General features: G+C 48.6%; 12 protein-coding genes across 12 annotated transcripts; 5 read left to right on the top strand and 7 right to left on the bottom strand.

The window, feature by feature from the left end:
• Positions 1 to 349: 349 nt before the first annotated feature.
• On the bottom strand, positions 350 to 1785 carry ASPGLDRAFT_58105 (putative integral membrane protein (Pth11); the record flags this gene model as incomplete). The annotated part of the gene is made up of 5 exons (XM_022548296.1): positions 1578 to 1785; positions 1348 to 1415; positions 896 to 1275; positions 730 to 825; positions 350 to 665 (listed from the first exon to the last, which is right to left on the bottom strand). The coding sequence occupies exons 1-5, from the start codon at positions 1762 to 1764 to the stop codon at positions 350 to 352; spliced, it is 1047 nt and encodes a 348-aa protein (XP_022401118.1). The 5' UTR covers positions 1765 to 1785.
• Positions 1786 to 2716: 931 nt separating this feature from the next.
• Positions 2717 to 4600, top strand: ASPGLDRAFT_149829 (uncharacterized protein). The gene is made up of 5 exons (XM_022542082.1): positions 2717 to 3019; positions 3079 to 3205; positions 3272 to 3395; positions 3445 to 3896; positions 3973 to 4600. Exons 1-5 carry the CDS (start codon positions 2825 to 2827, stop codon positions 4284 to 4286), a joined length of 1212 nt encoding a protein of 403 aa, XP_022401117.1. The 5' UTR covers positions 2717 to 2824; the 3' UTR covers positions 4287 to 4600.
• Positions 4601 to 4678: 78 nt separating this feature from the next.
• ASPGLDRAFT_25860 (DUF3433 domain-containing protein) lies at positions 4679 to 5548 on the bottom strand (the record flags this gene model as incomplete). The annotated part of the gene is made up of 2 exons (XM_022543514.1): positions 4679 to 5392; positions 5489 to 5548. 2 exons carry the CDS (start codon positions 5546 to 5548, stop codon positions 4679 to 4681), a joined length of 774 nt encoding a protein of 257 aa, XP_022401116.1.
• A 551-nt stretch (positions 5549 to 6099) lies between these two features.
• ASPGLDRAFT_171696 (aldo/keto reductase) lies at positions 6100 to 7319 on the bottom strand (the record flags this gene model as incomplete). Its single annotated transcript, XM_022542745.1, has 2 exons — positions 6100 to 6667; positions 6717 to 7319. The coding sequence occupies 2 exons, from the start codon at positions 7317 to 7319 to the stop codon at positions 6206 to 6208; spliced, it is 1065 nt and encodes a 354-aa protein (XP_022401115.1). The 3' UTR covers positions 6100 to 6205.
• Positions 7320 to 8641: 1322 nt separating this feature from the next.
• Positions 8642 to 10521, top strand: ASPGLDRAFT_125959 (sugar porter family MFS transporter; the record flags this gene model as incomplete). The annotated part of the gene is made up of 5 exons (XM_022540610.1): positions 8642 to 8747; positions 8821 to 9651; positions 9706 to 10084; positions 10151 to 10245; positions 10298 to 10521. 5 exons carry the CDS (start codon positions 8642 to 8644, stop codon positions 10519 to 10521), a joined length of 1635 nt encoding a protein of 544 aa, XP_022401114.1.
• Positions 10522 to 10936: 415 nt separating this feature from the next.
• ASPGLDRAFT_330749 (uncharacterized protein) lies at positions 10937 to 12172 on the bottom strand. Its single transcript, XM_022544256.1, has 4 exons — positions 11939 to 12172; positions 11458 to 11879; positions 11100 to 11400; positions 10937 to 11046 (listed from the first exon to the last, which is right to left on the bottom strand). The coding sequence occupies exons 1-4, from the start codon at positions 12012 to 12014 to the stop codon at positions 11039 to 11041; spliced, it is 807 nt and encodes a 268-aa protein (XP_022401113.1). The 5' UTR covers positions 12015 to 12172; the 3' UTR covers positions 10937 to 11038.
• A 270-nt stretch (positions 12173 to 12442) lies between these two features.
• Positions 12443 to 13379, top strand: ASPGLDRAFT_149823 (SDR family NAD(P)-dependent oxidoreductase). Its single transcript, XM_022542080.1, has 2 exons — positions 12443 to 12815; positions 12873 to 13379. The coding sequence occupies exons 1-2, from the start codon at positions 12469 to 12471 to the stop codon at positions 13333 to 13335; spliced, it is 810 nt and encodes a 269-aa protein (XP_022401112.1). The 5' UTR covers positions 12443 to 12468; the 3' UTR covers positions 13336 to 13379.
• Positions 13380 to 13520: 141 nt separating this feature from the next.
• On the bottom strand, positions 13521 to 14562 carry ASPGLDRAFT_149821 (class II fructose-bisphosphate aldolase). The gene is made up of 2 exons (XM_022542079.1): positions 13905 to 14562; positions 13521 to 13844 (listed from the first exon to the last, which is right to left on the bottom strand). The coding sequence occupies exons 1-2, from the start codon at positions 14489 to 14491 to the stop codon at positions 13574 to 13576; spliced, it is 858 nt and encodes a 285-aa protein (XP_022401111.1). The 5' UTR covers positions 14492 to 14562; the 3' UTR covers positions 13521 to 13573.
• Positions 14563 to 14852: 290 nt separating this feature from the next.
• On the top strand, positions 14853 to 15926 carry ASPGLDRAFT_66641 (SMP-30/gluconolactonase/LRE family protein; the record flags this gene model as incomplete). The annotated part of the gene is made up of 2 exons (XM_022549044.1): positions 14853 to 15544; positions 15620 to 15926. The coding sequence occupies 2 exons, from the start codon at positions 14853 to 14855 to the stop codon at positions 15924 to 15926; spliced, it is 999 nt and encodes a 332-aa protein (XP_022401110.1).
• Positions 15927 to 15987: 61 nt separating this feature from the next.
• Positions 15988 to 18160, bottom strand: ASPGLDRAFT_66640 (Zn(II)2Cys6 transcription factor; the record flags this gene model as incomplete). The annotated part of the gene is made up of 6 exons (XM_022549042.1): positions 15988 to 16157; positions 16216 to 16404; positions 16457 to 17114; positions 17191 to 17244; positions 17313 to 18027; positions 18084 to 18160. 6 exons carry the CDS (start codon positions 18158 to 18160, stop codon positions 15988 to 15990), a joined length of 1863 nt encoding a protein of 620 aa, XP_022401109.1.
• A 908-nt stretch (positions 18161 to 19068) lies between these two features.
• ASPGLDRAFT_82375 (uncharacterized protein) lies at positions 19069 to 21404 on the bottom strand (the record flags this gene model as incomplete). The annotated part of the gene is made up of 5 exons (XM_022550163.1): positions 19069 to 19383; positions 19567 to 19841; positions 19877 to 20239; positions 20597 to 20809; positions 21017 to 21404. The coding sequence occupies 5 exons, from the start codon at positions 21402 to 21404 to the stop codon at positions 19306 to 19308; spliced, it is 1317 nt and encodes a 438-aa protein (XP_022401108.1). The 3' UTR covers positions 19069 to 19305.
• Positions 21405 to 21976: 572 nt separating this feature from the next.
• Positions 21977 to 23862, top strand: ASPGLDRAFT_35669 (uncharacterized protein; the record flags this gene model as incomplete). The annotated part of the gene is made up of 4 exons (XM_022544591.1): positions 21977 to 22078; positions 22138 to 22232; positions 22288 to 23253; positions 23304 to 23862. The coding sequence occupies 4 exons, from the start codon at positions 21977 to 21979 to the stop codon at positions 23860 to 23862; spliced, it is 1722 nt and encodes a 573-aa protein (XP_022401107.1).
• Between the last annotated feature and the right edge of the window lie 3794 nt (positions 23863 to 27656).

Raw genomic sequence — 27656 nt, 5'->3', positions numbered from 1 at the left:
TTGTATCGATGGTCAAAAACACATCTTATTGATACATTCATTCCTAAATCAATATGGAGCAGAGTCTCCATCTAAAATTGCGTAACAATACCGGTGATACATGAATAGTGCGGTCATTGAAGCCCTGTTTTGTAATCTTAGTATAGCATAGCCAAGTAGCTAGTACATACGACCATAGGGCGTGGAAAGCAGGGCCTTAATGAGGTGGGTTAGAGAAACTTCCCATTGGAGACAGGAAGATGATTGCTCTATGATACGTTCTCCCAGTATGTATTATTACTATTATTACTAACATGAAGACTCCTAATACACTTTTGCTTGTTCAAGAGGCTATCCCATGTCACTGAAATCAGCAAGAACCTTGCTGTTCAGCTTCATGTTCATTTTTGTTATTCATAACAATCGCCTGAACACTTTCCGAATCACAGTCCCCCCCACGGTTGGTAGTCGTTAATTGAGTGTTCCCAATCGTGGTCAGATGGTTCCAAGAAATGACTCTCCTTTTCTTACTGGACGAGTCCAGTCCATAGCTGTCGTCGCTAGCAGGAGTGTAATTATTGCCACCGTGGTGGTAGCTGCTGAAGAGACGTGGGAAGGTCTGAACTATGATGGGTCGCAGGATTGGAAGGCACGCGCAGATTATACCAACGTTTATTTCGACCATACTTTTGTAAGGCTTGTTAATAACATGTATTATTGCTATATGGTCTGTAGGAGTGTAGAACATACCACCATTTTGCAATTGTCACCTTGAACCATGTAAAGTCGTTGCTGTGGATGAAGGGCATCATGGTCACGATTCGGATTATGGCAACGACGCAGGCACTGAAGAAGCCCAAACACGTTAATAAAGCAACAAATATCGTAAAGGGTTTAATTGAGGGAGAAAACGTACAAGGAACCCATAGTCAATACAACCAGTAGCAGGAATTTCTGCTTCAAGCTCGTCTGCAAAGTCCAACATAGCTTGATCGGTAGGATCAAGGTGATAACATCGGAGAATATATTGAATGCAGCATTGGCGTAGACGAACGCCATCTGGTCGATACACTTGGCCTCGCTCATAAGGGAGACATCCCACGTCGCAGCGACAGGTTTACATCCCAAGGTGAAAAGGAGAATACTGAGGAGACTGTATACAGCGACGAAGATCATGATGGCGTAGGTCATCTGCCGGAAGCGCTTGTCGGGGCTGAGTCGGAGGTAGAAAAGTAGGATAGAGGTCTTGACGAACCAGACGCCTAGAGCGTAGACATCTTCTTCTGCAATGTCGTACTGTAACCGTTGTTATTAAATTAGTGATGTAGGCTCTCGCAAGGTTGGTGGGCAAGTAAAGGGACAACGTACCTTCTTGAATGGGGTGAGATTGTCCAGATGCAGGTCCCAGATGTGTACACCGTAGCCATTTTTGATATCTTATTCATTACGTTAGCTGCCGGGTAGGCAATGGAGTTGAGGATAACGTACTGGCAATGCTCAAGGCTGCGAAGATTCATGCGCAAATCTGTCCGAGAATACAACAGACTGAGGGCGCACGTCAATACATCCGTTCACTATAAGGACTCGTAAAGACGTACCATCATCCAGACCAAAGACACGCAGAACATAGGCCCGAGTATATAAGCGGGCAAGCAAGACAAGACTCGCCGTTGCACACAAGGCGATACTAATGGAGTAAATCTCGTACTCGGAGCCCGATGGATTGGTAAAGTTGGGCGTCACACCAGGTGGAGGAGGTGCCGCTGGGGTTTTGCTTGGGTCCATTGCAAAGAATCTGAAAACCGGGGCCTTGGCTTCTGTAATGGTAGGAGATGGACATGGCGCAGAGTAGCTCCCTAGTTATATGCATGTTTATAGGGCGTGTATTCTATGAACCGCAGTGCCCTTGGTCTCCTTGATCTGATAAATCCATTTCACTCGTATGCACCTTGAAGAGCGTCCAGGAAGTGACATACGAGTAGACACTGTGACCAGTCGAGGTTTGCATAGGGCAATCATTGCTCCATGCCAGGCTGTATTAGCCTTCTTTGCTTAGTTCGCTTAACAATTAATGCCGCACATACAGGATGCAAGACGCAGGAGCACTTTCCCAGTGGTATCCGGAAATGCACGGCAAACCTCTTTCCCGGGTCACTATTGGCTTCTGCAGACCAACCCAACAGTACGGAAGATATGGAGAGAAGATCCGGCTTGTTGGATGGTGGTCCGGGACCCGCATAATTGGACAACTCTACTTCGGGTATACTCATATACCACACATGCACAGACGCCTCTGAAGATCAACCACGGCCGACGGACCAATTATTAGCTCGAGACATCACTGGGAACGATCGCGAGACCCCATTAAGACTTTGCGTAGATAGTATCAATCTGACAGCTCCATGTACGGTGTCCCGTCCTGAAGATCTGAAGCAAGGGCTGTTCGAATCAGAATAACTGAGCTTCCTGCAGCTGGGCGCCACTTTGATCGACACCGTGCACGGACATAGAAGTAGTAGAGGTAAACTTTCGGAAATGCATGTTCATCATCCCGGGAAACTAAATTCGTGATTCATGCTTGCGTTGGCGAATGACCTGACCGGTAATTGGTCTTTGTGACCTATCGGCGCGCTGTCAGACCCACTGTGGGTGTTGTTCATGCTGTCTGTCTAGAGGGCATTGTGTCTCTGAATACATGTATGTAAAATCCAGTCTCTTCCCTAAGGCGCTCCTGGATCAAATCTTTTTTTATCGACTTCTCAGACATCTTCCATAACAATCTTTTTCACTCCCTTCCTTCGCCTTGGTTAGTTTTTCTTGTCATTGATCGACACCGGCCATCACAATGGGCAGTATCGGACCTGTAACCGATTCTATTCAGCAAGATCTCGAGCAACTTATCGTTGCTAGCAGAAGATATCAAGAGCAACCACCAGGTCTCGACAGCTATGAGGCGAGAGGCGACCTCCTGGTTAAAGCAACTCGCCTAGTGCACACCATCCGAGGCCCGGCAGACATGCTTTTTGGACAATTCGAGAATGTGGGTGTTTTGTTCACTTATTTCCATCCCCTATCATCACGTATTAACGAAATAGTCAGATGACCAATATGGGAGCAATCCGAACGCTGCTTGAGGCTGGCATTTTTCATGCCATTCCGACTGGAGGGAAGAGCGCTTCGGCTACAGAAATTGCAGCAAAGACTGGAGTGGACAAGAATATTATAGGTATGTATTCATTCGACAAAGCAAGGTCGTCAAATATACTCTGGTACTCCTACTGACGCGTCCCAGTACGACTCATGCGTGCAGTCACCCCATCGGGACCATTCCGTGAAGTCGCCGAAGAGGAATATGCCCACACCCCCTTTTCGGAAATCTACTTGGTTCCCCAAATGGCGGCAGTGTATAACCTCATGTAAGTCTATTCATGGTCACTATTCATTTTTCTAATAACACCCCTCTAGGATGGACGAATACTCCCCCGCCATGCTCCGAAACCACGAATTCCTCCAGCAACACTCCTGGCAAAACAAATACGGCGTGCGCCACAACCCTTACTCCCTAGTCCATGATTGCGAAGGCAAAACCATCTTCGAGCACATATCTGAGTCCCCGAAGCGACTTACCCGCTTCAACGACGCGATGCGGGCAGCGGATTCGGCGCTGGTGACCATTGGTCTCTACCCTTTTGTGGAGGAATTGGGTAGTCTAGCCAGTAACGACGGGGTCACTGTTGTTGATGTGGGTGGTGGTCGCGGCCATATTCTTCGGCAGATTAAGCAGAGCGCACCCGAGCTTAAGGGGAGGTTTATTTTGCAGGACCAGGCGGGTGTGCTTGAGGATAACGGGAAGGAGATGGAAAAGGATGGGATTGAGGCTATGGCGCATGATTTCTTCAAGCCCCAACCGGTTAAAGGTATGCCATTCCAGTCTCTTCTTGTCTTCTATTAACTTACACATTTTTACTAACCATATGACAAAAAAAAAAAAAGGCGCCCTGGTATACTATGTCCGGCGTTGTCTCCACGACTGGCCCGACGAGCCTGAATCCCGCCAAATTCTCCAGAACCTCGCTGCGTCCATGGACAGCGAGAAATCCCGAGTCTTGATTACGGAGTATATCGTCCCGGAGGTCGGGTCGACGATGCCCATTGCGTGGATGGACCATAACATGATGACTTTTGGGGGCGTGGAGCGCACGGAGAAGGATTGGGTGAGGCTTCTTGATGTTTCGGGGTTGAGATTAGTTAAGATGTGGAGGGCTAAGGGGGTGCCGGTGGGCGTTGTTGAGGCGAGGTTGAAATAGCGTCTTATTTATCCGTTAGGATATATTTGCCGTGAATGAAATGTGCAGTCCGCTTGTATCCAATTATCAAGGATCATATCCCACATTCTTTTAACAGGAACCTACATCACACCTCAAGCCACATCTCAATCTCCTCCACCTGTATATCCATCTCCCAATCTCCCCTCTAAGATGTCGCACCATAAATATCATTCCCAAAAGAGACACTATGAGAGACTGTCATCCGCTTAAGCTCCCTCTCCAACACTAAAGCCACTCCATTCCCTTTCTCTCCGAAAATAAGGCTCCCGTTCTCGTTGGGTTCAAACCCTGGCCGCTCGGTATTATAACCTCTGAACATATCGTGGACGGGGCTTAATTGGAACAGGAGACAGTGATTCCTTCCCTCATTATCAGAGAGGAGTCATACCATGGGAGGTGATATCCGAAAACCACCTTTTCGTTCGTCTGTGTAAGGCGACCAGAGATGAGGATGATGATGACAGCTTCTTCGGCTGGGATTGCGGTAATTTGTTCCGCAAGAGCAGCAGCATTTGTTGTCGATGTACTCTCGTGAAGATCATAGTACAATTTGAAGAGATAAATGAAACGCCCGGTGATACTAAATTCATGAAGCAAGCCCGGTCTTTGTCCACGACGAGCTGGCATGGCTGACAATCCAAGTCTGCTGCAAAGCCATCGATAGTGGCCTGGATGGAAGCATCTGGTGGGATGTCTGGTGCGCTGAATCGCGGGAACGCAAAATCTTTGTCGGTGCCCTCGGGATAGCTGGCATTGTGAAAAATGATTCCTTCGAGGGATGTGCGCGGTTCCATGTCTACGGAGCTCAGGCGGTCCTTGTTGGCACTAAACAAATCTAATATCTGGACTGGAACAGTACCATACTCAACTTGGAATTGTGAGAGTGTTATCAGGCCAGTGAATAAGGTTACAAGCAACCTCAACAATAGCGAACATACTACGCTCGCTGCTAACAGATAATGCTGGTTGCGAAACGCTTTGACCAGCGTGGCAGGCTGACTGGGAGAAATGTAGTCCAGGAGAATGCTTTTCGTTGCTTTTGTGGGAGTTTCAAGCGTTGCAGACCATGGCGCACTCTGCTTTGCCTGGAATTTGACACGCGACCAGAATGCGATGATAGCAGTCAGGACTGATGGAGTTAGAGATAGATCTTAGAATAGACGTGCAGTAATTCAACACACTGGCCGTGGGACCATAAGTCCACAGATAATGTCGACTTTGGGACGATACCACGAATCCATGATTGACATGGGAAACCTGATTTAGGAGCTCGAGAGCCGCCAGGATCGCGATGTAAAATGCCAGAAACACCGTCAAGCTTCGCCGGCGCAGATAGAGCGGCCGCTAGCCACTCGACTTGGGGGGCGGAGGATCTGACCCGTGGGAGCTGGATGATGGTCGACGAGGTCACTATTTAGAAGGATTAGTCTGGTTGGCTTTGAGCTGAAAAGGGGTTCGGTACCTCGTATTTATATTTACCTTGGCCAGGCTGAGGCTCACAGCCTCGTCGCCTAAGAGACCCTGAATGTGTATGCATGTGCATTAATGCTGCCTAGCGGGGGAAAAAGAAAAAGAAAAGAAGGCAAGCATGAAAGATACTTGATGCCCTATGTTCAATTATCCATTGTGTAGACATGTAGAATATAGGAGCTAATGGATTCTGGTGAAGCTGTCATGATGATTCATCCGATCTTGTTTAAACTATTGAGAAAGTATCAATAAGTTCGGAGGAAGCAGTATGCCAACGGCAGCACGACCCTAAACTCAAAGCTGGGAGTAATTCCTTCAATGGAGCATGTTGAACTTCAGGGCGATGAAAACATGCCTTTTGCATAGTCTCTACACATTTTCTTCAAACGCCCTCGGAAAAGAAACATAAAATAAAAAAGAAACATCAATTAGTGAGTCCTCCCTCTCATGGTGCCGTCAATGCCCTCCAAGTCATTGTACAAACGCCACTCATAATCCAAGCTGGGGTCATTGAAGCGAGCTTTCGCATCCAGAGTTGCAATACAGGCCATATCTTCAGGTTGCAGCTCAAAATCAGCCGCCAAGTTCTCTTCAATCTGCCAGTCAACAACACTTTTTGGGATGACAGAACGGTCGCTGTTGATTCCCCATGCAAGCACCACCTGCACAGGGGTCTTGCCATACTTCTGGCCAATCTCCTTCAGAATTGGCTGGTCAATAACCCGCATCATGTGCGCGATCTCCTTGGACCATCCGGTCTGGCGGTAGAAGTCATTCATGTTACCCAGGGGGCTGAACTGGATAACGTGAATTTGCTTTGTCCGCAGCCACTTGTTGAATTCCGTCTGCTGCAAATAGGGGTGGGTTTCCATTTGGTGAACAGCCGGGACCTGAAGTATCAATTAGTTTCTCATTTCGCGATAATCTGGATGTACTGACTGTGGAAGTCTCCTGGAGCAAAGTCTCAACTTCGCCCTTGCTGAAATTTGACACTCCGATGGCTTTGGCCTTGGTTTTGGTTAATTTTTCCATTGCTTTCCACGTGTCGACATAAGTGGTTTCGCCTGGAATCATCCTGCCTTCGGCATTCCGAGGGAATCGGTCAGGCCCCCGCTTGAAGGTGCAAGGATAGTGCATCAACAAAAGGTCAACATATGGCGTGTCCAAATCTCTCAGGGAGTCATCCAAAGCCCTCTCCACATCATCAGGGTGGTAGTCATTGCACCACAACTTTGTGCTAACAAAAATGTCTTCACGGGGAACACCACTCGTCTTGATTCCCCTTCCAACCTGCTTTTCAACATTGTACACCCGAGCTGTATCAATCAGACGCATGCCTTTTTGCAAGGCCTGACTGACAGTCTCTTCCTGGGAATCCGGATCTTGGAATGTGCCGAAGCCGAGCGCCGGGATCCTCGCGTCGGTGTTGAGTGTGTATGAGGTAGCGCGAGTGGTCACAGTCCGAGCCGAGGGCTTTTGAGACAGGAAGAAAGGCCTTCCGAACACCCAGGTGCGAGCTGCACCGGCTGCAAGAGAGCACATAATGATGGTGTGAGGGTTAGGTGCTGCTGCATGCACGGTTTGCGGTTTGTGGAGTTTCACCGAGATGCGTATGCGCCGGATTTTCCTGGGGCGGGAGCAAAGGGCCGATTAAACAGTAGGCCGATAAAAGCTTTCCCCAGATCATGACGCTAGGGCGAGGGTTTAAATGCCCAGCTACAAGGAATCGTGGGGCTCTCAAAATTGTTCTAAGCGGGGGCCAGTGGAGATGACAGTGCTCCCGTGTCGGTGCCGCTACGAGACGAGGGCCCAAGTGCGACGAGGATCTCTCCGGACTTCAGCTGTGCTACTTTGGTATATTTGATTGTTGGCAATTTTTACGAGCCACAAGTGATTGTCTTATCGCTCCCAGAAAAGCCAGGCAGTCAACACAGCGTGAAGGACGAAGAGGAACACCATGGAGAATCGCTTTACTAGCCTCGGGAGGGCCCAGGCTCTTCTCCAGAACATCCAACTTCTGATTTGAACTAGATGTGCCTGGGATAACCAGATGTCCAGCTTGGAGCGCTTATTGTGCGAACTCGGAGCGTACTGTTGGTCATTTAGAGAAACATTTTTTTATAGTACCGCTTCCATGCCATTAATCTCAATTTGTGAAACTCTTGTCCTCCTGTAATGCAGGTGAAGTTTTGATAAAGTTTACACTCAAAAATGAATCGAAAATTTCCTTTGTTGTGTGGCTTGATTGAGCTGCCCTTGTTTACAAAAACGACATTGGGCCGGCTCGTGAGCTTGAATGACTTGATCTCGTTTGTCCCTTTATAACAACCCTTAATTTTCAGTACGTCCTCTTCTTCCATCACCTCCAGCTTCAGGGCCCGTATGACACTGGAGTCAATGATGATTTGTCCTTGTTCCATGTCAATGGTTCTTCTTGTCCTCATATGTGTTCCGCCCTAGAGTAGCAAGCGATCTATTCTGTAGGGTGCCTCTCAGTCTAACACCCCGGGAATGTTCCGCCAAAAAGGTCCAATTAACAAAAAAGCCGCCCCCATTTCGCGTCTTGTGCCCCGAGTCGAGTGCTCCCCGGGCTCCAGTCAGGGAAGGATTAAAATTAATCTTCGCACTTCCTGTTTTTGGATCCGGGGTAATTAACCCCCAGATTCGATATCAGGTGGGTCATGTCTGGATGTAGTCCGGGGCCAACATGGCATGACGTATAGGGGTATTAGGGCATAATATAGTAAGGAGGGACCCGCGCTCTTCAAGGAATTACCAAGAAGAATAAAACACATTCATCCCTTCTTGTTTTTTGTTGTAATACATCCTCAAGTACTCTCTCCTCTGTGTGCGTAATATTCACAATGATAAATGATGAGCGGGCAAGCTGGAAGATTACAAGCAGGCTGGAAAAGAAGCCACTGCTGATAGCTGTTAACGGCCTTGCTGGTCTCGCGATCTTCTTTTTTGGTCAGCCTACCCCAATCTCCCCTGTCAACAATCTGATATTTACTGTATTGACTCGTGCTGTCGAACCACGCAGGCTATGACCAAGGCATGATGGGCGGAGTCAATGACTCCGAGGCATACGTGAACCGGATGGGTTTAGGATACAAGGAGAATGGCTCAGTGACTGTGACCAACACTCTTTTACAAGGAGGCATCGTTTCAGTCTTCTATCTGGGGACTTTAGTCGGATGCTTCCTGGGTGGTTATGTTAGTGATCGCTATGGACGAATCAAGTCCCTTGGTTTTGGTGCCGTCTGGGGAATAATCGGCGCCGCGCTCCAGTGCACAGCGATGAACCCGTCGTGGATGATTGTGTCTCGTCTAATCAACGGTATCGGCACTGGAGTGCTGAATGCAACCGTTCCGGTATATGGCTCCGAGCTTTCCGACTACGAGTCTCGTGGCCAGTTTATTGCCATGGAGTTCACATTGAACATCTTTGGTGTGGTGGTTGCTTACTGGCTGGGATTCGGCCTCAGCTACATTGACAATGGTACATCCGAGTTCCAATGGCGATTTCCTATTGCCTTCCAAATTTTTATGCTGCTCCTGCTAGTGACCGGATGCTGGGCCTTCCCCGAATCCCCCCGTTGGCTATGCGTGGTGGGCCGTCGTGAGGAAGCTCTCTATGTGCTGAAGCGTCTTCGCGGGTCTGAGAACGAACGTGCGGCCATGCTGGAGATGAGGGAAATTGACGCTATTGTCGAGCTTGAAAACGAATCAGGAGAAAAGATCACCTACTTCCACATGGTTTTCGGCATTGGCAGGGAGGATATGCACATTGCACGACGGGTGCAGTTGGTGATCTGGCTGCAGATTCTGCAAAGTTGGTCAGGGATTGCCGGCGTCACAATGTACGCACCAAGTAAGTTGTCTCTACTTTGTTACTCGGTCTCCGCAGATTCTAAAGTGTTTGAAGCAATATTCAAAATTGCCGGTTTCGATTCCCACAAAACAATGTGGATCTCTGGACTCAACAACATCTTCTACGCCTTCGCATCCCTCCTTTGTGTCTTTACCCTTGATCGCATCGGCCGCCGCTGGACCCTCTGGTGGGGAGCCGCAGGGCAAGCAATTGCCATGTTCCTCGCGGGAGGTCTTGCTCGTGGTGGACTGGACCATTCAAACAACATGGACTCGTGGGGAATCGGGGCAACTTCCATGGTCTATTTATATACCTTCGTTTTTGGTGCTACCTGGCTCACCGTTCCATGGCTTTACCCAGCGGAGATTTTCCCGCTCAAGGTTCGAGCCAAGGGAAATGCATGGGGCGTGGTTGGCTGGAGTTTGGGCAATGGGTACGTTCTATATTTTTCGAAACCCTCTTCGTCCCGTTTACAATAAAGGTTTCTAACACATTCCAGATCACTCACCCTAGCCCTCCCGTATATCTTCGGCGCTATTGGTGAGAATACCCTGCATGTGTTCGGGGCTGTAAACCTTATTAGTATCCCAATTAGTGAGTTTAACCCATGAAACCCCTGTCTGTCCTTGGCTGATAGAATAAATAGTATGGGCTCTCTACCCTGAGTCTAGCCAGCGTACACTCGAGGAAATGGATCTGCTTTTCGCTGCTAAGTCCCCCTGGGTCTGGGCAGCTGAGACAAACTTCCAGGCACTCAGAGCAGAGCATCCAGATATCGGCGCTGCTCGTCGGCCTGTTAACAGCGTCACCGAAGCCGAAAAGGGGTTGAATGTTGACACTGAGCATGAAGAAACGGTTTCTAGCTATTAGGAAATGAGCTCTTTTGATTTGTGGCCCGTTTAACAAATTGTGAATTCTCTTTTGGGTATGCTCAGTGACTGGTATCATGAAATATTGTAGACCTGGATTACGAAAGGTAGAAGATACGCCGCTCAAAGTGAGCCAAGTTACTTGTATATTTGCTCACTAAATTAAGAGCTACGTAGAGCTCTGTCTTATGGCTATCGCGCTTCACTCTAATCTGAAAGCGCTGGAGCGCCCATGAGAGACTTGAAAGACAGAAAATTTACTGGAGACATGAAAAGGGTGAGGTTGAATCTAGGCGAACCTAAGTTAATGGAGGAGAGGGTGAGGCGTTTAACACTTCAACCAGGGACGTCGAGATCCACATATTATTGATCACATATACAAAGGCAGCAGGTCATCTTTGGAAAATATACATAAAGGCATTTATTTCTAGTATCAAGAATCTAGCTGAACCAAGGAACCCTAATCACATTCACATTTACGAATCGAAACTGTTGCCGTCACATTTATTGCATTTCGATTAGCAGACTGTGCAGGTTAGCATGTACTGTTTATTAAAAAGAGAGCTTGAAAGTACTCACTTCCAATGACACCGTTAACCGGAATATCAATTGAGGTAGTGTAGCTGGCGGCATTGCTCAGGAGATACACATAGGCACCGCCAAGTTCCTGCACTTCGGCCAACCGAGGGAAACCACCATAGTAATTGAGTTGCTGCTCCCAGTCCGGCTGCTGAGGAACCCAGTATGTCATAGCAGTATTAACAAGACCTGGAGAGACACTGTTGACACGGATGCCGTATTGTGCCCATTCCATCGCCAAAGTGTGGGTCATATTCCGAATACCAGCCTTTGAGGCACCATAGGGAGTGGAGGGGACGCGCTGGAGTGAATTGGTTAATATGGTTTTAAAGGAAAAGTAGGAAAGATGAGGGCATGCCTTGTTTGGTCGGTAGGAAGCCATCGATGCTGTAAAGACAATGGATCCCTTGATTCCAAGCCTGATAAATGCACGAGCAGCAGCACGTGCGCTATAGAAGGCTCCAAAGAGGTTTACATTGAAAAGGTTCTCGATCTCCTCCTTGGTAAAGTCAAGGGCAGCCTTGTGGTGGGTTCGTCCGGCGTTAACTACCATTCCATGCAGAGCACCGGTCTCCTCAATTATATTATCAATTGCAGCAGTAATTGTTGATTCATTGGTCACATCAGCATTGACAGCAAAGAGCTGATCGGGATAACGCTCAGACAAGGCAATGAAGTCCTCTCCGGTCTCACCAATATCAATAGAGTAGATCTTGGCAGCGCCGTTAGAGAGACAGCATTCGGCGATACCCAAGCCAATTCCACGGTTGGCACCGGTAACTATCCAATGCGACATTAGTTATCATTCTTTGAAACCTTTGAATATTCAATTTACATACTAGCGATAACCTTGCCTCCAAGGGTGACTTGGGTCTGGGGAGTAGTCGATTCTTGGGAGACAGCGGAGGAAGCCATTGTGATGATATGGAAAAAAGATACGAGCAAAGCGGACACAGATGATTGACTGAGAAAGCGATTGACAATATGGGAGATGATTTCTTTTTTATAAAAGGCATAGAAGCAAAAAACGACTCATCTATCATCACCATGACCCACCCCCGGTCTCTCGACTCGGTGATCGCCCGAAATGGCAAAGATGTTCATGTCCTCGAGACGACACCGGAAGACCCTCTCCTATATTCTTTCTGGAATTGCCGAGACCATTGTGGATAGTTGAATGGAGATGGACAACAGTTCTCCTCAGTTAAAAAAATACGCAGTCGCGGGGTAAGCCCTGAAAATCTCCGGACTGTTATCCCCCGGCCGGCCACTCAACAAGTAACTCGATCTCGATTCTCTTCCCCTCTCTCTCTGTTCAATTCCATCACGGACTCAAATTTCGTGTTTTGTCGCTATAGCTTAATTCACGATGGCTCTCCCCGCCTGGAATCTGCTCAAAGGCAAAACCGCCGCCATTACCGGCGGCACCACTGGAATTGGCCGCGCAATTGTTTTGGGATATATCTCTCAAGGATGCAACGTCGCTGTAAACCACTTGGGCCTCCCCCAGGATGAATCTCATCGCCACAGTCTCCTTGAGGAAGTCAAGTTGATTGAAAAAGAGGGCATAAATGCGGGCAAGATCTTGGAGATCCCCGGCGATGTGACCTCCCCTGAGACCAGTACCAGTCTGATCAAGGAAGCAGTGTCTCAATGGGGAAAGCTGGACATTTTTGTCGCTAATGCGGGAGTGTTCAAGCAAGCAGAATTTCTCAAGTAACCAGTTCTCCAGTTATATCCACAACGCAAAGAGCCAATTGCTAATATACATAGGATCGAGCAATCTCTTCTTGACCACAGCGTCGACGTCAACGTCAAGGGCAGTTTCTATTCCTGCCAAGCCGCTGCTCGCCAGATGGTGAAGCAAGGGCACGGCGGTTCAATCATCGGGGTTTCTTCCGTCAGTGCTCTCCTTGGTGGTGGCTTCCAGACACATTACACCCCGACAAAGGCCGCGATTCTGTCCATGATGCAGTCCATGGCAATTGCATTAGGCAGGGATCAGATCCGATGTAATGCGCTGATGCCCGGTACCATTGCCACCCAGCTGGCGGACCATGACATGAAGAATCCTACCAAGAAGGCTGCCCTTGAAGAGCGCATTCCCCTTGGTCGCATCGGTAGCCCGGATGATATGGCAGGCCCGGCAGTGTTCTTAGCGTGCGAGGAAATGAGCCGATATGTGAATGGCACGGGATTGTTGGCGGATGGAGGCATGTATAGTAAATTACAATAATTACGAGTGACTTGGTTTTGCGTTGTTTGTAATTGATATCAAATAGACGTAGAGTTGGACTTTTGTTTGAATTGAAAACAATTTCACAATTTCCTTGGAGGTCTCTAATGGGACATGGTCAATTGATTCAAGAGAGAACACTACGAGCCGGAATAGCAATCCCTGGTGCGATGATCAAGACCTATCTGCCGAAATACTGAAGCATTATTCTAGCTCTATGTATAATTTACATCGCTCTTCATGCTTTTCCCGCAGAGCCGCAAATATCCATCCACTTGATGGTCAGATCCGCCACCTTCTGAATGCCCTCCTCAATAAGCTGGGTGTGTGGCATCTTGTCCACGTTTGCTCGAAGGTGGTCGTAGTAGTCATCTAACACAAGTCGATTCACATTGATCTTGGTCACTCCAGCAGCCACGCAACGCACCATGAGCTCTGGAGCAAACCCGTTGGTACCGTGAAGCGCCAGATGAACTCTTCCGTTCGCCTGGCCGCGAATATTCTCGAATCTATTAATGCCCCTGTTAGTGGATTATCTGGATGACAAGAGAAGACATTCTCACACTTACCTCTCGAAATCCAATTGTGCGCCGCGGGGGCCATATTCACCGTGAACATTCCCAAACGCCGGGGCCAGCACATCCACACCCGTGTTAACAAACTCATCCATCTCCTCGGCGGTTGTAATACACGCTGCTAGCCCCGCAGTATCCATGACCCCATCCTCACCTCCTTCAATGCGCCCCGGCTCGGCTTCAGTGGCTTTCTGGCGCTCATTGCAATATTGCACCAGCTCCCGGGTCTTCTTCAAGTTGACTTCCTTCTCGTAGTGCGACATGTCAACCATGATACTATCAAAGGGCAGGTCAGCCGCCCGTTTGATGATAGCTTCCGACTGCGCATGGTCGAGGTGGATACTGATGGGCACACTTGCGCGTTGGGCGGCGTCCGCGGCCGTCCGCACCAGCAGGCCATCGGTAACCTCGATTGCCCAAGGAAAGAATTGGATGATGAGGGAGGAGCGAGCGGTCTCGGCAGCCCGGACAAGACCTAGGACTTGTTCGATGTTGTAGGCGATGGCAGCAATGACGCCGTACCGGCCGGCTTCGGCGTCGCGCAGGATGCACTTATGGCGGTTCGCGCCTTTCCAGAACATTCTGGGGATTGGAGAAAATTACTAGATGGAAGCGTAGAAAAAGACAATGTCGTAATCATTGTGGCTTGAGTGGTTGGTCTATTTAAGAGTGGTGAGCTACAATGGGGATGGTATGGTTAGGGACGATCGGAGATGTCCCCGAGACGAGCACTGGGGCTGCCCCACCAACCTCGAGATCCCAATTGTCTCCCCTCAGCCATTGGCACCATTCAAAGCTGCATCGGTCTCTGTTATTCTCCTCATTATTTACAAGCTCCTTGACTCTGCTGTCACCGTACAACAGACCTTATACCAGTTTTTTTTTTGTTTCTCCCCACTGGAGCAGCATCGGTTAAAAAACTACAAACCAGTGCATCACAAGATGTCAAAAACCATCAACACGTCCTTTCAGGGCCATGACGAGCGATTCAGTGCAATTGTTGGCCCATCACCATCACTAGAGCTACTAGCAGAGAACCATGACTACCCTTTCGCCCACGAGGCCGGGGTCTACAACCCTATTACAAACGACCTCTTCACCACCAGCAACCGATGCACTGGCCTGAATGGACAGCAAAAAGTACACATCACCCGTGTTGATCTGAGTCAAAATCCAGTAGTTACCCGCGAGGAAATCCCCACCAAAATCCCCATGGCCAACGGAGGCATTAACTATGGCAAGCACCACGTGCTCTTCTGTGCACAGGGGTCTATGACTGAACCAAGCGGATTGTACCGCATGTCCACCGTCACTCCGTATCAATCGGAACTGTTGAAACAGGACTTCCTTGGCCGGCTGTTTAATTCTGTCAATGACGTGGTTGTGCATACAGATGGCTCGGTCTGGTTCACAGATCCCATTTACGGCTCTGAGCAGGGATATCGGCCAAAGCCGTGTCTGCCGAATCAGGTATACCGGTGGTGTCCGGATAATGGGAGTATTAGGGCTATGGCAGATGGATTTGGGAGACCGAATGGTATCTGCTTCTCGCCGGATGAGAAGGTTGTCTATATCACGGATACTGACCGGGTTCATGGTGATGGGACGATTGATGATCAGCGAGCATCTTCAATGTATAAGCTTTCTCCCCCCTCCCATGCTGTATTTTTGTATTTGGTCTGAATTACTAATGGTGAGATTCTATTTAGTTACGCCTTTGATGTAGCTATGTATCACGGAGAGCCGTTTCTCACAAACCGTCGGGTCTTTGCTATGGCAGACCAGGGGGTCCCAGACGGGATCAAATGCGACCTCAATGGGAATGTCTATAGTGGCTGTGGGGATGGGATAAATATCTGGTCCCCGGGGGGCGTTCTTTTGGGTCGGATCTTAATTGGCGGTGGTGTTGCGAACTTTTGTTTTGGGAGAAATGGGGAAATTTTTGCCCTCAATGAGCACCGATTGTGGAGAGTCCAACTTGGAGTGGGAGTAAAGGGAGCATTGCTTGGAATATAGACCTGTGAGGCATAGAAAAGAAGCATTATTCGCATAAAGATATCAAATCGGTAGGAATATACTACACAGACACTCTTGCGGCTGCTGCGGCTTTGGCAGGCTCAATGCTTTCCCAAAGCTGCTGTAGCTCAATCCCCAAAGATTTAACTGGCCAGCCAGTTCGCTCTCGACAGGACTCCAGCAACTCCAAGATAGCTTCTCGGGCATGATTCTCTTGCGTAAAGATTCCCGCTATGCCTTGATTAGCCCCTCCCCACCTTGTCTGGATAGATCACAAGATATCACGCACCAATATACAAAGCCTGCGATGACATCAAGCTAGAAGCGGCGTCTTTTAAAGTCTTAGCAATGCCACATATATTCTCCACACATCGCCTTATTACACTCTGTCGTCCGAGATACTGGTCAAGCCCTCCCATGCTGGGCTCGTGAGCAAGTAAGAGGATGTGTGAGACACTGAAGAACTGAACCGCCACAGCTACATAGTCGTGTCAGTTTATGGAAGTGTAGGCCCGATGTCTGATACATACCAAATGCAGGAGGGCGGATCCAGATTGGTCGAAAACAAGATGATTGTTCACGCGAACCGAGAGGCAATGGTAAAAACTCGATAGTCAGATGTTTTCGCCAATCATCCAACATGGTGCGAAGACGGGTTGCCTCATGAATTTGACCCTGGATGTTTTCTTCGGTTGTGGCGTCAGCACAATAGCTAAGTACCTTTGCGGTAATGTAGATTGCGCGCGTAGCGAGTTCATGCGGTGATAGTACAGAAAGTGGTTTCTGTGGCACCCAGAATGTAAAGGTCTTGCGTTTCTCTCGAAAAGCGGCCCAGATGTCCTGGCAGAGCCATGCCCACCACACGGCTGAATGCAGTCCACCGGATTCTCCATGGATGGTCTGGGACCTCTGGATCAGGAAGACTCCTTCAAGGTGCCGTTCCCAGTCGTTGGTGGAATTGTCAAGCATTTCGTAGGCGGAAATGATGAGTGTCGTTGCAAGGAGCTCCAGACTTGTCTGGTAGCTGGGGTATTGCATGGCTCTTTGCACATAGTAAAGAGTCTGATAATAACATTGAAGAGCTGCTTCCTCCTTATTTGGCATATTATCTTTATCTAGCCAAGTATTTAATGCAAGATGCCGGGATGCAAGAGCGAGTATAGCATTCATAAGCCCAGCATTGTGTATCTGGGAACGTCAAATCAATCTTCAAGGGAAAAAAAAAAAAAAAAAAAAAAAGACCAATAAACACAAATCAGCTTACCGCTAGATGTGCAACAAATGTAGAGAACTGACTTGTGGGGTCAAAAAGATCGATCTGCGAGAAGGGATTGTTAGGCTGTCGAAGTCGCAAGCGTGGGAAGAGCACCCTACCCAAGGGCTCACTTGATGCACGAAATATTCAAACAGAGTCTGCTCAGCCTCTAATAGCTCTATTGGCCCCCGTGACTGCCAAATCCGTTTCTCCCTAAGCGTAACGTCTCCCGGGGCACTGGAGTCTGTCTGGTCATGACTCGCGTTACTGGCAGGAGGGCTTTCCAGCACCTGGGTCGCATATTGCAGCGAGCTGCGTTGTATCAGACCATTAGCACTAAAGTGACCAGACGGAGGATTTTGGTTCGCGTAGGAATTGGGGATAGTCGCCAGCTGTGGGCTGTCCCTGGCAGCGTCACTTGCAAGTAACCCGAGCCATCGCACCGCCGCAAAAGATGCATTGGAGGGTGACAGGTAGGTATTTTGCAGGGCTATCGGACTTTGGTTCGCAGCTAGGGCATCCGCAGACAGGTGGTCTAATAGCGCTGGCGGGGGGCGGTTAGCATCCGGCTCAGAGCAAGTCCAGGACAAGTCAGTGGTTTGAAGAGGTTCATTGGGCGCAGGATCTGGGATCACACCACTTGATGGATGATCATTAATCTCTGGAGACGCTGTCTGCTGCGAAGTTGGCGCGGGGACAGCATCACTAATGGCCCCGTCAGAGGCCGGGACGTTGGTGCTGCGACGGCCCAAAGTGGCGTATTCACATATTTTATCATTTTTTGCACAAGGTCCGCATATCGGTTTGGTCTCATCACACTTCAGATGCCGTTTTCGACACGTTATGCTGCAATTATCGGGTCAACAAAGGCACGACACGGTCAGAATGCAGGAGGCGCTCACCATCCATTCGTCGTCCGCAGGCCGCGGCCTCGGGACTTTCGTATGCGTGGTTGTCTATAGGGCGAGCGCGGAGGCATTGTTGCGGTGCCATGAAAGCATGTGCTGCGGGTACTGTTGTGATCGAAAGTCGAATTCATTCTGGCTCATGCGATCCAATGTTGTCCCCGTCTCGGGGAGATGCAAAGATCCCTTCCTAGGTCGGTATGGTGGAGATCACGCGGGGTCCCTGTGATACCCCGCATTTGGGAGTATGAGAGCGAGTGAAGACGCGGAGACAGACAGACGGTCCAATCAGGAACGGGGTAGCTCGAATTGCAGGGTCACTGGAGCACGTACTAGGGTATAGGGCTTATTCGCTGGCTGGCTGGCCAGAAGAGATGATAAGAACGGGGGACTACGGCTATGCAGCCAGCATCCTTTGACTATGGCCCCCCGCATACATGCACTATGCACTCTGTATTCCTTTTATCTATTTGATCTTCTTTCGCAACGACCTTCCCTTTTGCGCTTAGTTGACAGCCGCCAGATTGTGTATAAAAAGGCCGTACGATAGAATCCGAATCCAATCCAATCCGACTTTAACTGCAGTTAGTTTAGTGTATGTCTAAATAGGCATAGTGCGGAATCTTGCGGCTTTTGCGGCTTAATCCGCGCCAAACCGCGCCGAATGCAACTCTACTCCTGTTTCAGAACAAGATGCCAATACTTCCAGAATGACTCAAGCAAACTCTTGTATCCAATGCCTGGACAGTGCTGACCATTCTTGCCATGATGGGTATCACACCACCAGCTAAAAAATGTATACAGGAAACGGACTGTCTCATCTGAGTCTGAGATCCATTGCCAGTGCTGTACCAGGTCAACACCAATATACTGATAATATCTACCAGGAAGTCACCAGTGAGCTTTCAACATGATTTGATGTGAGAAATTGAGAGCAGATTTCATCTCCTGAAACAAAAAGTCATCACAAAATATGGTATTTCGCCAGAATACCAAAAAGCTGGCTCAATGCTCGCAGCCTGCCAGTCGATAATACCTGTGATTATGGAAGGATCGTCTTCCGAAACAAAGATATTTCTTTTATGGAAATCTGGATGAAATAATACCGGGTTTGCGGAAGCCGCTATTCGAGGATCTCCAGACATGTATTTTAGCACAACTCGCGCGTGTGCTAGCTTCCTGTGTGTTTCAATTGAGCCATGATAGAACGGCCTGCTTTTTACATCGGAGTCCACAGAAGGTAGTCTTGAGAGACCAGCATAAACGAGGCCGTCGCAGTATTTTGCGAGATCGTTTCCTAGTCCCTTGTTAGCGATGAACTCAATTATTGATGTTCCCTAAGCAACTCACAAGATCCCTGGTTTGGATTTGTGTCAAGATAACACCCGTCTTCTCCGATCCCAAAGTCCCAGTATCTAGTTCCACAATGTGGTCCAATGCAAAACTTCTCGTCTAAGGTTTGTTTGTTGCTAGGACTTACTGGGCTGTCGGCTAAGTATAGACTCCTGAAAGATGGAAATTGTAGGTCAGCCATTTCTTTGGCCTTCTGGTAGATGGCGTCTATGCATCTAACACGTTGATCACCAGCCATTTCTTGCCACTTCCTGTGAAACTGGATGCCAGCAGCATGCTCCATGATGATATATTCGCTGCCAATGGTATTGTCGATACTCGTGGCATCGCAATTCCAGTCGAATATTTTTGGTATAGGAATGGTAGTTTTGATCTGCACTAAGAGGAGCAGTGAACCGTTAACTGGAACAACCAATAAAATCCAGACTCCAACTCACAATATCTAATTGTGGTGATTTTGGAACTGGTGGTTAACAGTGCCGGCCCAGCCAGCGTGAATGGGAGTCTCACCACCATCCGTTTGTTATTGTTCAATTCAAAAATAAAGACCCTATTGAAGCCTCCTTTGAGCTTTTGGCATCTTGTGATTGTGCTTGCTCCCGGTGATAGTTCAAGGATTTTGTGACAAAGGGCTTGAAAGTCGAAACTGATGTAACGTGAGGCTCGCTCCTCCTTGTCATGACGAAGCCAGCGTCCGCTAGTATAAGCATGTGAATTGAAACCCATGCCCACGTCATTGCAATTATAACTAAATGGAATCGGATCCTTGTTAGATGCAGATGTAGAGCACATCATATGTCCTGTTGAAGGTCGTTTGGAAAATATTGAGCGGATACGGAATGTCTGACTTGGTGATAGGAGCAAGTAGTCTCTGCAAGCCTTCATCGCAAGAGGGCATGGAGGTGGAAAATAATATAAAGAGGGAGCAGCCTGCAGTATTTGCTGTATCATGTTTAAAAAAATTTTTAAAATCCGAGGTGCATAGTGGCAGCGTCCGGATCATATAAGTGTTCCCAAGCAGAAAGCCAAGGGGAGAGGCTGTGAGCAGAGAGACAAGGGAGCTTGGTGGAGTCGGGCTCGCTCCGTTGGCTAATGGAAATATTCATCCTGGAACGCCGAGCAGAGAACCACCCCGGCGCTTAAGTCCCTTTCCATACCAGATTCATCGGCAGGAGGGGCATCAACCATTTCAGCATCGGGCCCAGTTTCCGCCACCGCCTCAGCTATACGAGGCGACGCCGACTTCGCTGGCGTGGTATTCGACGCATCGCCCCAATCAACTCCCTCGTTCTCATTCTCGCGCAGGTTCTCCAACGAGAGAACGCCAGATGTCTGATCGGAGCTATCCTCTCTCTTTCCATCGACCACGCCTGAGCGCGCAGTAGCAGTCACAGAAGGATAGATGAATACATACCGGATGGGTAGGATGACCCTTAATGATAGATCTCTCCCATTCAAGAAATGAAGACTTCAGACTGGGCAGTGGCTGTGTATCAGCCATTCCTAACCATTCTTCTATTTCCTGGTTAGTCGGATATCCAACATAATGGCCTTGTTTGGGGGAGGGGACAGCATACCTAACATGGCCGCTGAATTGGACAATTCTAGGGTGATTGCCTCCTTGGTTCCCTCATCGCAATCAAACCTCAGTGCAATGAACTGGAAAATAGCACCTGGATCATCTTCTTGAAGCTCCTTGATATCAACACGCTTGAGGATGACCGGAACTTCAAAGTCATCCGGTCTCCAAAGGAGCTGGGCTGGGGCTGCATTGATGTCACTAGCCAGACTGACTTCGATCCATCGAGTTGTGTCGCCCGCATCTGCAATGCGACCTTTCAACCTTTGAGATGCAGCGCAGAAAAATAAGTGCAGAGTCACTAACTCTTCGTTAACTAACTGTGCCAGAAGACGCTTCGTAGTCTCTGCCTTGGCTTGAGTTTGGTATTCTGCACTGGCAGCCATGGTTTTGGAGACACGGTGTTTACCCCACGAGAAGCAGAAAATTTTGAAAAAGGTTCAGTTCCAAGTAGTAGATATACTTTTTGTTTTTTTTTTTTCTTGTTTTTTCGGACTGCCGCGGTCCCAGAATCGGTGGCAAAGCAACCGATGCATCAGTTGAAGCCACGCCATAACAAGAGCTGAGCTGACTGCTGAGTTCAAGCAGATACGACCCACCAGTAAACCGCGAACTCGGATCAACGTGGCGAGCTGAAGGTATGGATGTGTGGAGTACCTATCCCGAACATCATTTCCTTTGCCGGTGTCGCGCCCCTTGGCGATCTATGTGCACCAAGTTCAGCTCATGCATTGCAGAAATTGCGCGGTAGAGCTGAAAGTTTTAGGTAATGGCAATGTATAATGGCAGGATTTTGTTTGAGTACCGGTCCTTTTCAGCTCTGTTCATACGGAGCACATATAGAGTTGGCTTGTTCCGCCTCCAGATTTCCCTAGATCTTGGTTCCGGAATTGAACATAATTTTGTATACCTCGCACCGCAATTTCCCGTTTTATTTAAAAGTTAATTTTAGATCACAATGGGCGACGCTGGTCCAACCCCGGAATCCTGGATGCCCCCCAAGGCTCCTCGGGCGCTGCCGATGGGCAAGGCCAACATGTATCCCCGAGGCGAGGGACATGTAAGTGATGTTTAGGGAACCGCATCAACTTGCAATGCATATTGATTGACATCAAATAGGCTGTTAGTGTTTCTTTACCGACTTGGGACTCGGTAATTGGATTGTCCCGGAAAGAGCCATGGGTACTGGACACTCTTGAATGGAGCTATCCTCGGTGAAACACAACTGATTCAGTGCTAGTAAAGGGACAGTTAGTTAACATGCACCAGATTCTATATCAACAAGCCTGTCCGAGACCTCTCTGCTGCTGTACTGCGACGGCTCCAGATAACCGACGAGAGCGTTGCTTGTATGGTATTCTCTTCTGCTACTGCCGCACGACAATGTGTCGAGACCCTTAGGACGGCCTCGTCGGAGACTCTGTCTATCTTAGAGGTAGTCCGGTTTACCATGCCTCTCGAGCCAAATGCTGGAGAGAAAGATCCCAATTGGGCCAACTTCACCGCAGTCTTACTCCCCTCCGACCAGTGGAAGGCAGCAATGGGATTCTGGCGCGATACCGGCACAGGCCTATCAAGCCGTCATGCGGAGTTCTGTTTAGAGCAATTCGACTATCTTGACTCTGAGTCTGATTCTTCGAAGCCAGAGTACCAAACCCGAGCTCAGAAGACATACCACAGCCAAAGCTTGCAGTCCTTTGCAAGGGTAAAATTGGCATCTGCGAGCTTGCAGGAAGTGCAGTTTTTCATTGCAAAGTTGGCAACCTCGGAAAAGCCAGGACAGCCACCTGTGCGTTCTGAGGATGTTTTCTTGTACCCCAATGGAATGAACGCTATTTATGGACTGTCGAAATGTCTGTCTTCACTTCAGGTAAACTCCAAGGTTGCTGCGTACGGATGGCTGTACCCAGAAACCGTCGAAGTTCTCCGGCGATGTCCTTTTGGGGAAGTCCTCACGTATAAAGACGGAACGGAAGAGGAATTAGACCATCTGGAGAGCATTCTCAAATCCGGTCAAAGAATTCACGCTCTGTTCTGTGAACTACCTAGCAACATCAAGTTATCATCACCAAACCTGCAACGGATCCGCTCTCTTGCAGACACATACGGCTTTATAGTTGGTTGCGACGACACCGTTGCTGGATATGTCAACATCGATGCTCTTCCGTACGTCGATGTTATGATGTCAAGTCTGACCAAGACGTTCAGTGGTGCTTCGAATGTCACTGGGGGAAGGTATGTTTCATTCCTCCACTTTCGTATGGCACGGATACTAACTGTTGCAGCCTCGTAATCAATCCCAGCTCTCGATACCACGAAAAGCTCCATGCCGCTCTGTCATCCCAATATGAGATCATCTACTTCCCGCTCGACATGGACACCCTCCGTCAAAACTGTCAAAACACAGTCTGGCGCATAAAACAATGCAACCAAAACACTATCCCCCTCGTCGACCTACTCAAAGCGCACCCGTCAATCGAGCAAGTGAACCACCCATCAATCTCGCCAACAGCGACGCATTATGAAAGTGTGATGCGCAAGGACGGTGGCTACGGCAACGTCCTTAGCATAATCTTCCACAGACCAGACAGCGCAGAACACTTCTATAACACTGCCAACGTGTGCAAGGGCTCGAGTTTCGGGACGAACTTTACACTGGCGATCCCGTATGTTCAGTTGGCGAATTATTGGAATCGCGATAAGGTGCCGAAGTATGGGGTGCCGCAGCACATCATTCGGATTAGTGTTGGGCTTGAGGATAGTTTGCAGCTCGTTAAGACCGTGGATGCTGCGCTGAAGGAGGTAGAGAAGTTTGAAGCTGGGGGTGGTTCATTGTTGAATTAGTTGGGTTACCAAGGAGCATGGTGTAGATATGAGCAATATATAACCAACCAGAATGCATCCATTTCCACCAGATTTGCCTAAATCATCTTTTGACACTGAATCGACTTCAATAATAGACACCGTTTCTAAATTCCTTGTCCTGCTCCTCACACAGTGAGCAATGCTGATAAGATTTCGAAAGCATACCTCAAGGGCTTCCCAGATGGGAAGACCTAACAGCAAGGAACAGAGTGAAGCTTGGATGCTTTTTGATCATTCAAGACCAGCAATGAGCTAAGAGACAAGAGATGCCACAGTCATCGATACAAGTGATTCGAGGGCCCAAGCAAGACTGACAGGACAATTGAGAATATGGCAGAATTGACATTGGCTGGAGAGCAAATGGACCTCAACGAGGAAGGCCACAATTAGTCTGATGTGGACTCCTTGGGCCCTCTCGACCTATCAGGCTTGGGACTAGCTAAAACAAGGTTAGTATCCAAGATCCAGTATCCAGGAAATTTTATTCTTCAACGATAAAAACGAATTGCCACAGGCCACCACATGGATGACTTGTTCCTGTCGACTTCTTGGGACACAGTACTGTCATTAACGATATTGGGTACCAGCTCTTGGTAGCACGGCTTGCTTATATGGCTATCTCGAGCCCGGCGTGTCACATATCGGTGCTCTACTTTATACGCGTGTCCTAAGTCGTGGGCGGGTAAGTCAGCCACCCTGGGTCCTGACGAGGCTAACATATCTAGATGTACGCGAGCTCAAAGCTGGAGTCAAACCATTTCAAAAGGTCTGACTCCGAGCAGGGACCAAGGACAATACTCGAGCTCTTATTTTGCGACCTGCTCGGCAGGTTAGACGATCAGAACTCGATACGGACGCCTTGTTTGCCGGAGGAACCTTTGATTTTGCAGAGGATATGTTTCCCCTGAACGGCAGACTTTTAGTAAGTCATGTGTCGCCGTACCTAACATATTACTACGCTGGCACTACCGCCAGTCCGTTTTAGCCAACATGCAGGGCCCAGGAGAACCTATATCCAATCACCAACCCTCACCTGCTACTATCATCTTGCAGGAGATATCGGAGTGTCCATACTTAAATAGGGGCTTGAAATGAAGTCTAGCTCCAGGAGTCGCACATGGAGTCCAGGGCATGAAACTTTGCACGGAATGCTCTAGTCACTGAGTCTCCGTTCCGAGTTGTCCACACCTCGTCTGGCCATACTCTCTCGTCGTTGTCCAATCGTCTAATCGAAAATGGGCACTACGATGTCCCGTCACAATATAAGCGTTCTTCTATAGGTAGTGGCCAGTTGCTTGTAAACCCTGGTATTTCTTCGTTACTTATATACATTCAACTGTTACTGTCATTGATTACGGTATGATTGATCCTGTGAAGCATGCCAAGTTGTTAACCAATCTCCAGCGTTTGAAACAGCCGCTCCCCCTTCTCCCCCAGCGATTCTTGGGATGTTGGGCCTCAAGGCTCCTTTCGACCGCGGTGATTTGTATTTTATTTTTGATGTCGCCTGGACTATGATCGGAGATGCAGTTTGGGGGAAAGTTGGCCAGATATGGGCCAAAGGTAAGAAGCCGAGAATTGCTTGTTAGAACAGCCTCGATCTTTCTGACCAATGAAGACCGGATCAAGAGGGTTGAATCATGACCCCTAGGGGCGCGCGAGAATGCATTTCGAATTGGAGTCCGGATCAGAGATGCTGATTGCGTGGGCTGCGGAATGAGGGGCTTCCTCGCTAATGGTTGGGGGTCATTTGAGGCGGCCAATATCTTTCCAGTCGAGAAAGAGAATCGCTGGACGTGGAAAAAATGATCCGATAAGCTCTTGCTCATGGAGAGTGCGGTCCCCCAGACATGTTCCGCAGCCGAAGTGTTTTCAGATCGGCACTATATAAGTGCGTATGCGTTGTATAGACGTAGGTTTGATGATCTCTTTTTCAAGAGCGATTTGGTGAACTTCTTGGCTTCCTTGCCATTGCATGCAAATTCCAGGGAGTGTGCATATTCAGCCAGGTCATCCTTTGCGGGATTCGCCTCGACTAACAGCCGAAGGGCTCTGCGGACCCAATCCGGGTCGATATCGGACGGCGTATTCACAGCAGCCTTGGCCCATGAGTCCAACGAGGAAAACCAGGTCTGCTGGTTTCCGAGGAGAGTGTCAATTCAATCGTCTGGATAAAGTTCGCATGCGGGAAGGAGAATGGTGCGGCCGTAGAGCTGTCCGTGTTGGTGTCTCTGGGGAACCAGTCCTCAAGTCCAAGTTCCACGCTGCTCATGAACTCGTTTCGCAGGAAGTTGTCACCGGCCCAATGATTTGTTGTCTGCATGTTGCTTGGTGATATTAAGGGCGGGGGGTGGCAGATATATAGGAAACTATCAAGTAATACCACTGCGAGATCTGATGCAGTCGGTTCCCAGAATACTGATAGAATCTCCCAGAGGTCGGAAGAGATGATCACACGATACGGGTCGTTGTCCTCCAGTTCATCCAAACTACGTGCGGGTACTCACAAATCGCCCAGATTGGCGCTTCTTTTTACAGCAGAAGCACACCACCTCGTTTATACATTTCTGGAATCTCAATGTTCGCCCAAAGGGTAAAGCTGGCCCTAAAGTCACGCCACAATTTCTGCAGAAGAAGACTAACGGTATATTCAAGGGACCATTCCGACTGGGTTCCGTCTGACTGGGTTCACTCTGAATGGAGCCAGTTGCAGGGCGGCCACTGTCCAGGAACTTGGTCAGCCAAATGTTAGCTAAAGTAATTGTAAGAGGTATACTCGCTCAATATTGCCAAAATTCCTGGAACCCTCAAGATCAACGAGGTGTGGATGTGGAAGATAAAAAATGAAAAACATGGTGAAATGCAAAAAACAGCACGGGGATGGGATCCTTTCTATATATTGTCTGAACCATGAACTTTTTCAGTCCGATGAATGCTTACCCATAGATCACTACTTGGTATAATTATTCTTTTTACTAGCGAGGCTGTCCACATACGTACTTGATTTTCTAGACAGCTCGAAGGCTTTTTTCTCTTTCCGTTTTAGTGCTCACTGCGTAGACCCGAGCACGCCCTGAGCAGCCTGAGCAGATCACTGAGTAGGGACTGAGCAGAGGGTGAGCAGAGGGTGAGCAGAGGGTGAGCAGAGAGGTGAGTAGCCTGACTAAGGTAGCCTCAATAAACTCAACAAAGCGATGGTGTCACAACCTAGCTTCTCTTCGTATCGTAACCTAAGGTTCTAGTTAGTTAAGTCTCAGTTGGGGCACTCACCTGAGTGTCCTTCGTCGTCGTCGTTATATCGATAATGACCCTTCTGGTCTGAGTCGTGATGCGCCGCGTGGTATCTCGCCCCAGTAAGGCTCCGTAAAGAATGCGCTGCTTGGTATATCGCCCCAGCCAGGCTCCGTAAACAAGTAATCCAAATAAGGTGACGAAGTAGAGAAACAAGGCCAACTAAGTACGTATACTTAGTTGTTGGTTTTAGTGCTGACGAGTCTGAACTAGAAAGGTAACCAATGCTTTATTGACGAAGACAATCGCGAAGAACTAAACTAAGTACAGGAATGAGTGTCCTTATATATCCTTCGCTTCCTACCATTTCGTATACCATCTGTGGTAGGACCGTGGTCGCAATATACCATTCTGTATACCCTCTGTGGTAGGAGATATGGTAGCGTATACCATTCCGTATACCATTTATGGTCGACAGATGGTAGGAGATCACGTGACTTCTCCTTTGAATATCAGCTAGGATCCTTGTCCCCTTCTGCATT

Source organism: Aspergillus glaucus (assembly GCF_001890805.1).
Source record: "Aspergillus glaucus CBS 516.65 unplaced genomic scaffold ASPGLscaffold_10, whole genome shotgun sequence".
Taxonomy (NCBI): Eukaryota; Fungi; Ascomycota; class Eurotiomycetes; order Eurotiales; family Aspergillaceae; genus Aspergillus; species Aspergillus glaucus.
This window is presented reverse-complemented; position numbering and strand designations above follow the sequence as displayed.